The sequence below is a fragment of the Balaenoptera acutorostrata genome, chromosome 14 (genome assembly GCF_949987535.1).
Source record: "Balaenoptera acutorostrata chromosome 14, mBalAcu1.1, whole genome shotgun sequence".
NCBI classification, from domain to species: Eukaryota; Metazoa; Chordata; class Mammalia; order Artiodactyla; family Balaenopteridae; genus Balaenoptera; species Balaenoptera acutorostrata.
Window position 1 is genome coordinate 10,161,893 of NC_080077.1, and position 8,413 is coordinate 10,170,305.

General features: G+C 40.4%; 1 protein-coding gene across 1 annotated transcript in view; it reads left to right on the forward strand.

The window, feature by feature from the left end:
* The window catches only part of TMEM242 (transmembrane protein 242), a 48,952-nt gene extending 41,143 nt beyond the window's left edge, over positions 1-7,809 (forward strand). Inside the window, exon 4 of the mRNA XM_007186122.3 lies at positions 6,833-7,809. Within this exon, the coding sequence (XP_007186184.1) occupies positions 6,833-6,931 (99 nt within the window). The 3' untranslated portion in view covers positions 6,932-7,809. The remainder of the gene's footprint in view (positions 1-6,832) is intronic.
* Positions 7,810-8,413: the final 604 nt, after the last annotated feature.

The window sequence follows — 8,413 nt, forward strand, 5'->3', positions numbered from 1 at the left end:
GAAATACTTTCAGCTTTTCACCTGGGGTTTTTTGTTTGTTTGTTTTTGTTTGTTTTTTGTTTTGGCTCTATTTCATTTATTTCTGCTCTGATCTTTATGATTTTTCCTTCTACTAACTTTGGGTTTTGTTTGTTCTTCTTTCTCTAGTTCCTTTTGGTGTAAGTTTAGGTTATTTATTTGATATTTTTCTTGTTTCCTAAGGTAAGCTATATCACTATAAACTTCCCTCTTAGAACTGCATTTGCTGCATCCCATAGGTTTTGGATCATTGTGTTTTAGTATTCATTTATGTCTAGGTATTTTTTAATTTACTTTTGATTTCTTCAGTGATCCATTGGTTGTTTAGTAGCATATCGTTTAGCCTCCACGTGTTTTTGTTTTCTGCAGTTTTTTTCTTGTAGTTGATTTCTAGTATCATAGTGTTCATATCGGAAAAGATGATTGAAATCATTTCAACTTTCTTAAATTTACCAGGGCTTGTTTTGTGGAAACGTGATCTATCCTGGAGATAGATCTATTCCAATCCATGTGCACTTTAAAGGAATGTGTATTCTGCTGCTTTTGGATGGAATGTTGTGTATATCAATTAAGTTCATCTGGTCTAATGTGGCACTTAAGGCTAGTGTTTCCTTATTGATTTTCTGTGTAGATGATCTGTCCATTGATGTAAGTGGGGTGTTAAAGTCCCCTACTATTATTGTGTTACTCTCAGTTTCTCCCTTTATGTCCGTTAATATTTGCTTTATGTGTTTAAGTGCTCCTATGTTGGGTGCATATATATTTACAATTGTTATATCTTTTTCTTGGACTGATCCCTTGATCATTATGCAGTGTCCTTCTTTGTCTCTTGTAACAGCCTTTATTTCAAAGTCTATTTTGTCTGATATAAGTATTGCTACCCTGGTTTTCTTTTGATTTCTATTTGCATGGAATACCTTTTTTCACCCCCTCACTTTCAGTCTGTGTGTCTTCAGATCTCTTGTAGGCAGCATGTATATGGGTCTTGTTTTTGTAGCCATTCAGGCACTCTGTTTTTTAACTGGAACACTTCCATTTACATTTAAGGTAATTATTGATATGTATGTTCTTTTGACATTTTGTTAATTATTTGGAAGTTGTTTTTGTAAGTCATCAAGTCACAAAAGAACAAAAGAAGTGAAAAAAAAAAGACCATCTTTAGTGTTACGTTTGGATTCCTTTTTGTGTATGTGTATATCTATTATAGATAATTTGGTTTTTGGTTACCATGAGGTTTTTATATAGTGAGATACATATATATATATATAGTTGTTTTATATATATATATAATATATGTATTACATATATATTTGTTTTAAGTTGCTGATCTCTTAATTTCAAATGCATTTTAATACCCCTGCATTTCTACTCTCCTCCCCTCACAATTACTGTCTTTGATATCATATTTTACATCTAATTGTTTTGTGTATCCCTTAACTGCTTATTGTGAATATAGATGATTTTACTACTTTTGTTTTTTAACCTTCCTACTAGCTTTGTGTGTGGATGACTTCCTACCTTTACGGCATGTTTGTCTTTACCATTGAGCTTTTCATTTTGTAATTTTCATGTTTCTAGTTGTGGCATTTTCTTTTTCACTTAGAGAAGTTCCTTTAACATTTTCTGTAAAGCTGGTTTGGTGGTGCTGAACTCTTTTAGCTTTTGCTTGTCTGTAAAGCTTTTGATCTCTCTATCAAATCTACACAAGAGTCTTGCTGGGTAGAGTATTCTTGGCTGTAGGTTTTTCCCTTTCATCACTTTAAATATATGGTGTCACTCTTTTCTGGCCTGCAGAGTTTCTGCTGAAGAGTCAGCGGATAGCCTTATGTGAGTTCCCTTGTATGTTATTTGTTGCTTTTCCCTTGCTGTTTTTAATAGTCTCTCTTTACCTTTAATTTTTGCCATTTTAATTATGTGTCTTGGTATGTTTCTCTTTGGGTTAATCCTTTATGGGACTCTCTGGATGTCTATGGCTGTTTACTTTCCCAGGTCAGGGAAGTTCTCAGCTATTATGTCTTCAAATATGTTCTCAGCCCCTTTCTCTCTTTTCCTTCAGGGACCCCTATAATGTAAATATTAGCGTGTGACTGGGGGATTTTTGCAGAAACTAACGCCTGTGGCCAGCAATTTTTATTTTGGCTGGCCAAAAAGTAATTGTTATTATTTCACTAACACTTTGCAGGTTATTACATTCAGTAGTTAAACCTGACACACCTGTAAAGTCTTCTAATTTTCATGAAATATTGTCTTCAGTCCACTCTTTTGTAGTAGCAAAGGAGCATTCTCCAGCACCATGAGTTTTATTTTCACTTTCTGTATCAGAATCAATCACTAAGGTTTTTTGTCTTTTTTTGGTCTTATATTCACATCATCTGAATCAGAACTGTATTCTGAAGAACTATCATCTTCTGAGACACCAGTCAATATATGTCACTAGGACAGTCAGAGAAAGTATCTGCATAAAATTCACCAAAAAATTCTTCACTCAAAATTTCATGATGCATCATTTTTGAAAATTTTACATTTGTAATATACACAGGGTTGGCACAAAAACCTAACGGAGCAAAATGTGAATGATAACAACAATCATAAGTTGTATAATGAACCCTTGATCAATTTTAAGCTCTAACAGCTTCGCACAGTGATGTTAATTGTATCACTCTCTAAAAACATACTGATACGTCTCTGGTCAGTGATGCATTCAACTGCCTTCATTTCTTTTCATTCTTTTTTGTGTTCAGCATCAGTTATTTCCACTACTCTGTCTTTTCTGTCTTGCAGCTCAGTGATCTGTTCCTCTGTATCATTTAGTCTACTGTTGATTCCTTCTAGTACATTTTTCATTTCGGTTATTGTATTCTTCATCTCTGTTTGGTTGTTATTTTCTAGCTCTTTGTTAAAAACTTCTGACTTCTTGCTCTAGGCATCCATTCTTCTCCTGAGTTCTTTGTTCATCTTAACGATCACTACACCCTGAACACTTTCTTGGGTAGATTGCCTGTCTCCACTTCACTTCATTCTTCTTCTGGGGTTTTACCTTGTTCCTTTGTCTGGAGCATGTTCCTCTGTCACCTCATTTTGCGTGTTTTGTTTTGTTTTGTTTTTTTGTTTTAATGTATATGGTAGGTTAGTTACGTTTCCCGACCTTGGATAAGTGGCCTTCTGTAGGAGACACCCTGTGTCCCAGCAACACAATCCCCTCTTATCACCCAAGCCATATGCTCTAGGAGTTCCCCCTATGGTTGGTCCTTCTCTTGTGACAGGCTGACTGAGTGGGTGGTCTGGTAGGTTTGGTTGGCCCCCAGTCCAGTTAGTTGCCAGACCCTGCCTTGTGTGGAAGCTGCTGACTGCTGGTTGACAGGGCCAGGTCATGAGGCAGCTGACTGCAGAACCTCAGGGGGCCCTGGGGCTAGTGCTGGCTCACTGGTGTGTGGAGTCAGGATCCAGCAGATTCTGGGGCTGTTGTCTGCCCACTGGTGGATGAAGCCAGGTCCTGGCGTTAATGCTAGACTACTGGCAGGCAGAGCCTGGTCCTGGAGTCTGGTTACAGGGCCCAAGGGTCTTAGAGCTGGTGTCAGATTGCTGGTTGGGTGGGGGTGTTCCTGACCCAGTTGGGTCCAGGGTCCAGGGTGTCCCAAAGCTTGTGTTGGCCTGCTGGTGGGGAGGCTGGTCCGGAGGCTAGAGCAGGCTTCCTGGAGGGCTGGGGCTGGAGATTCGGGAGCTGGTGCCTTCCCACTGGTAGGTGGGGCTGGGTCTTGGACCCTCTGGTGGACAGGGTCATGTCTAAAGGCAGCTGGGCTCACAAGGTCTTAAGGCAACTGTCTGCTGATGGGTGGGGCTGTGTCCCCAACCCAGTTAGTTGCTTGGCCTGAGGCATCCCAGCACTGGGTCAGGTCTTGGCACTAATGAGCTAGAGGGAGGATTCCACAATGGCACCCACCAGCACCAGTGTCCAAGTGGTAGGAGGAGCTCCCAAGAATGGCTGCCACCGGTGTCTGTGTCCCCAAGGTGAGCTGCAGTTGCCTTCTGCCTCTGCAGGAGACTCTCCAAGACCAGCAGGTAGGTCTGACCCAGGCTCCTACCAAATCACTGCCTTTGTCCTGGATCCCAGGACATGTGAGATTGTGTGTGTGCCCTTTAAGAGTGAAGTCTCTATTTCCCTAGTCCTCTGGGACTCCTGAAATTAAGCCCCACTGACATTCAAAGCCAAATTCTCTGGGGGACTTGTCTTCCCAGTGCAGGACCCCCAGGCTAGGGAGCCCGACATGGGCCTCAGAACTCTCACTTCTGTGGGAGAACCTATGCAGTGTAATTATTCTCTAGTCTGTGGGTCAGCCACTTGGGGATATGGGACTTAACTGTAGTACCAGGCCACCATTCCTACCCGTCTCATTGTGGTTCCTTCTTTATGTCTTTTGTTGTAGATATTTTCTGGTAGGTTCTGATCTTTTCATCCATGGTTGTTTTGCACTTAGTTGTGATTTTGGTGTGCTCATGAGAGGAGGTGAGCTCAAGGTCTTTCTTCTCTGCCATGTTGACTGAACTCCTCCACAGCTGTAAAATTAAAGAGGACTAAATGGTGTTCTTTATCCCACTTGTCTCCCTTCCTTCACCTTGCTCTGAAGCCTGTCTGTTCCTAGTTGGCTATTTTTCAGATATGATTCCTTCTAGTGGTCCAGTTACTCACTTATGACCCTGGGAAACAAGTAAATAATACTTGGGAAATTAGAGGAAAGAAAAAAAATGGGGCCACGAGGAGGAAATGGGAACACAATCCCCCATGCTGAAGTGAGCAGCTGCTCGGCACTCTCCTACCCAGGCCTCACGTGAGTGTCCCAGCCTCTGCCTTCTCAGCGACTGACCTTGTTCCAGATTCCTGAGAAGGTGGGATGGTAAATGATTCTGTTCATGTCCTGGCTGTCTGATACCCCACTGGAAACCTCTGTCATTAGGCTCAGCTGTAACAGATGTTCAACCGGAAAGGTGAAGGGAAAGAACCAAGCAGCACATTGCAGATCCTGGCCAGAGATGTCTTTCAACTGAGAAAGCCCATGCAAGATTCTTCAAGGGGGGGCGCTCTTGGGATTTTGGACAAAGCAGTTCTTTTTGTTGGCCACCCTAGACATTTAGCACCACCCCACGTCCCCACACACCCCCAATGCAAACAGTAATCCCCTGTGATTGTGACAGCCAAATTGTCAGGATTCTCTACTCAAGAACTGCTATTTAGAACTACATTTCCAGTCAGGGATACAGTACTGCCTTTAGTTGAAAACCTTTCATCACACTACATACTAGAGAGCTGCATGGAAGAGGGGGTTAAGGAGAGACACACATGTCGTGGATGTGTGTGTGTGTCTTCAAGACTGGTGTCTGAGACTCAAACACAGAGATGATGGGCATGGACCTCCTCCAGACTACATATGATGGATAACCTTATATGTCTTCCAATATCAGAATATTTAAACCAAAATGATATAACTATAAATTAATGCTTTTGACAAACATACCACAATATTTATATCCATATGAGCTTTGTTCTTGGAACACAGTACATTTTGATGATGCTGTAGTGACAATAGCTAATATATATTGAGCACTACCAGATGCTGTGCTTTATGTACATTATCTCACTTAATCCTCACAACTCTGTAAGCAGGTAATTATCTCCATTCTGCACATATGGAAACTACCCCTTAGAGAGAATAAGCAGATTTCCCAAGCAGTGGAGTTGGGCTTTGAACAGAGAGGTGTATCTGATACCAGGGTCTGTGCTAAAATGGTGCTACAATGACTGGAATAAATGACTAGGAATTTACAAGTCCCAACAGGATGCACCACCTGAATTTGGAAACACTACAAGGATTCAGCTTCAAATTGAAATAAGTAAGCATCAAGATAAAAAAAGAAAAAAAAAATACTAGCCGACTCTCAAAAATCACTCCAAGAATGACTTACATTTTGCTGTGAGTCCAGGGTGCTTCACAAATCTGACTGAGGAGATCTGTATCCTTGGGAAATAATGGTTGGGATATGGCTGATGAGAACACTGCAGTGCTGTGCTGTAGTGCTTCTGAAATACTATCTTCAGAACAGGACCATGTGAGTGAAAAGAATGAATCAAAGAGTGTGGATCTAGTATTATCTCAGGTAAAGATTATCCACCTCCCATAAATTAGTGTTCCCCTCGCTCAGGGTGGTGTGCACTTAGGCAGAGCTGACACTGCATGTCAAGATCTTCCAACCTCCTGCTCTGAGTCTCGGATTCCAAATCACCCTCTGCTGAGAAAACCTCTACATAGATTTTTCAACACTGTCTGGCACATAAAAACATTCTACTCTATCTGCCATTCATTGATTCCTTCTTTATTTACCCCCTACTAAGTTACTTCTCCCCACTCCTTCCCTCTGGCCCCCAAATTCTTTAAGTTTGAATGGTTTCAGTATGTTTATTTAGATAGAAATCCCATTCTCAGCTGCATCTTTATATATGAAGGCCAACAACACATAGCATTCTTCTGGTAGGAAATAAATGTCATTGAGGGTTGACAATTTAGAGCATGTCGCCTTCCAGATTTACAGTGGAGTTTTATGTTATTTAAGGCCCAATAGACTTATACTTGGAAAAAGAAAAGAGGTATGTCTCATTGTCTTTCAAGGCAGCGAGAACAGTCTTTACCTTTTGTTGGTCTTCCTTTGCCCGGTATCCACAGCAATGACGTATCAGTCGGTCAGCAACAGGGTACGTCTCTAATTGCTTTGGCTCTTTTCCCCATCTTTTAACATCTGATGACTGATTTTTTTCATCTTTCAGATAAAGGACTTTCGAAGTAAAATGCAATCAATATTTCCAGCAATTCCCAAGAACTCTGAATCGGCTGTTGAATGGGAGGAAGCATTGAAATCCAAATGAGATGAGCATGGTGGGTGAAGTCCAGAACGATTGTTACGGGAAAAGCTGGCTTTGGAGATGTCACAACAGCAAAGGGACTCGACAGATTTCTCCTCAGGAACACGTGCAGATTGTTGAGTGAACCTGTGGGGTGGATGGCATTCAGTGTCCTCATAGGAGGCCGATAGTCATTTCTGTGTGCTGTACTTTACAACTGATTTGGTTATGTTCATATGGGGGTGGGGGGGGGGTGTTGGAGGGAGGGCAAAGTTTTCCCAAAGTTAGGAAGACTATTTAAAAATAATTATGTGGATACCTTCTCTGTGTGGAGGAAATCCCAGGGGAAATACTTTTATGACTGTAACAGTTGAAACCAAGTTTTTTACCTGAAAAAAAAAATTATAATGTATGATGGAAAATCTTTATAAACAGACTCGTAACAGCAGTAGCACCTCAATGTCTAATTAAATAAGTTTCAACAGCCTTCCTTGTCCATATGTGGCTGTCAGAACTTGGAGGACTTTCTCCAAAGAGGCAGACTCCAAAGTGATGGGTTAATGGGTGAATCCTGTCCATCAGGCAGTGGGTGTGGCTCTCTTGTCCTGAACACAGTCTTTGATTTGGTTTTTTTTTGTTTGTTTGTTTGTTTTTGTTTTTTTTACAGTCTTTGATTTGTACATGCTAGTCATTTACCTGACAGCCTCACCTTAGGCCCTGTAAATTCTCAGACAAGAAGCCGGTAACAGATTATGATAACTTGAAAGGACAATCATGCGAAAATAGTGATACTATGGGTATAAAATGTACTTTTTTGACAAGTTGGTTCTGGGTCCCTAAATACTGACTGACAGTTTATAGCTTTATTTCAGTTGTCTGTCAATATAAAAATAGTCCAGTTATCACGTATCTTAACAAATATTTTTAACCAAAAGGATACCTGAGAACTGAGTCTCAGGTAAATTAAAATTTTAAGAAAAGTACTTTAACATGTCAGTATGACCAGAAAATTAACCTCTGGTTGAATATCATTGTGTATTTTCTTTATAATTGCTTAGGCTCTAATTAGCAATCAGTTTTAAAAAGTACATGTGAAATTTATCTGTTAAAATGAAACCTTTTAGTGTTAAGAAAAAGTTTTTTAAATGAAATGTCAAGTGCCTAACGTAACATTTTTCTCTGGACTGTGTTACCCTGTTAAAATTGCTGTATTGTTAATTAAACAGGTGTAATCAGCACCTGGGATTCATATGTAACCTGTTTAAAATCCAAGACTAAAAGAAAAGGATTGTGAAATTTATCTCAGGGTATGTGGAGTAGCAAAAACTCTTCACCCACCTTTCATTTTTAACTAAATCTCTGCTAACAACAAAATATCTCTAGTCTTTGAGTGCAATGAAGGAAGGAAATCGGGAGGAAAACTGAACAGGTTTTTGTCCCTATTATGAGTCTGAGTCTAGGTGGGTGGTGGCTGTGCCACTGGAAGCCTAAAGGAAGGAATGTTTG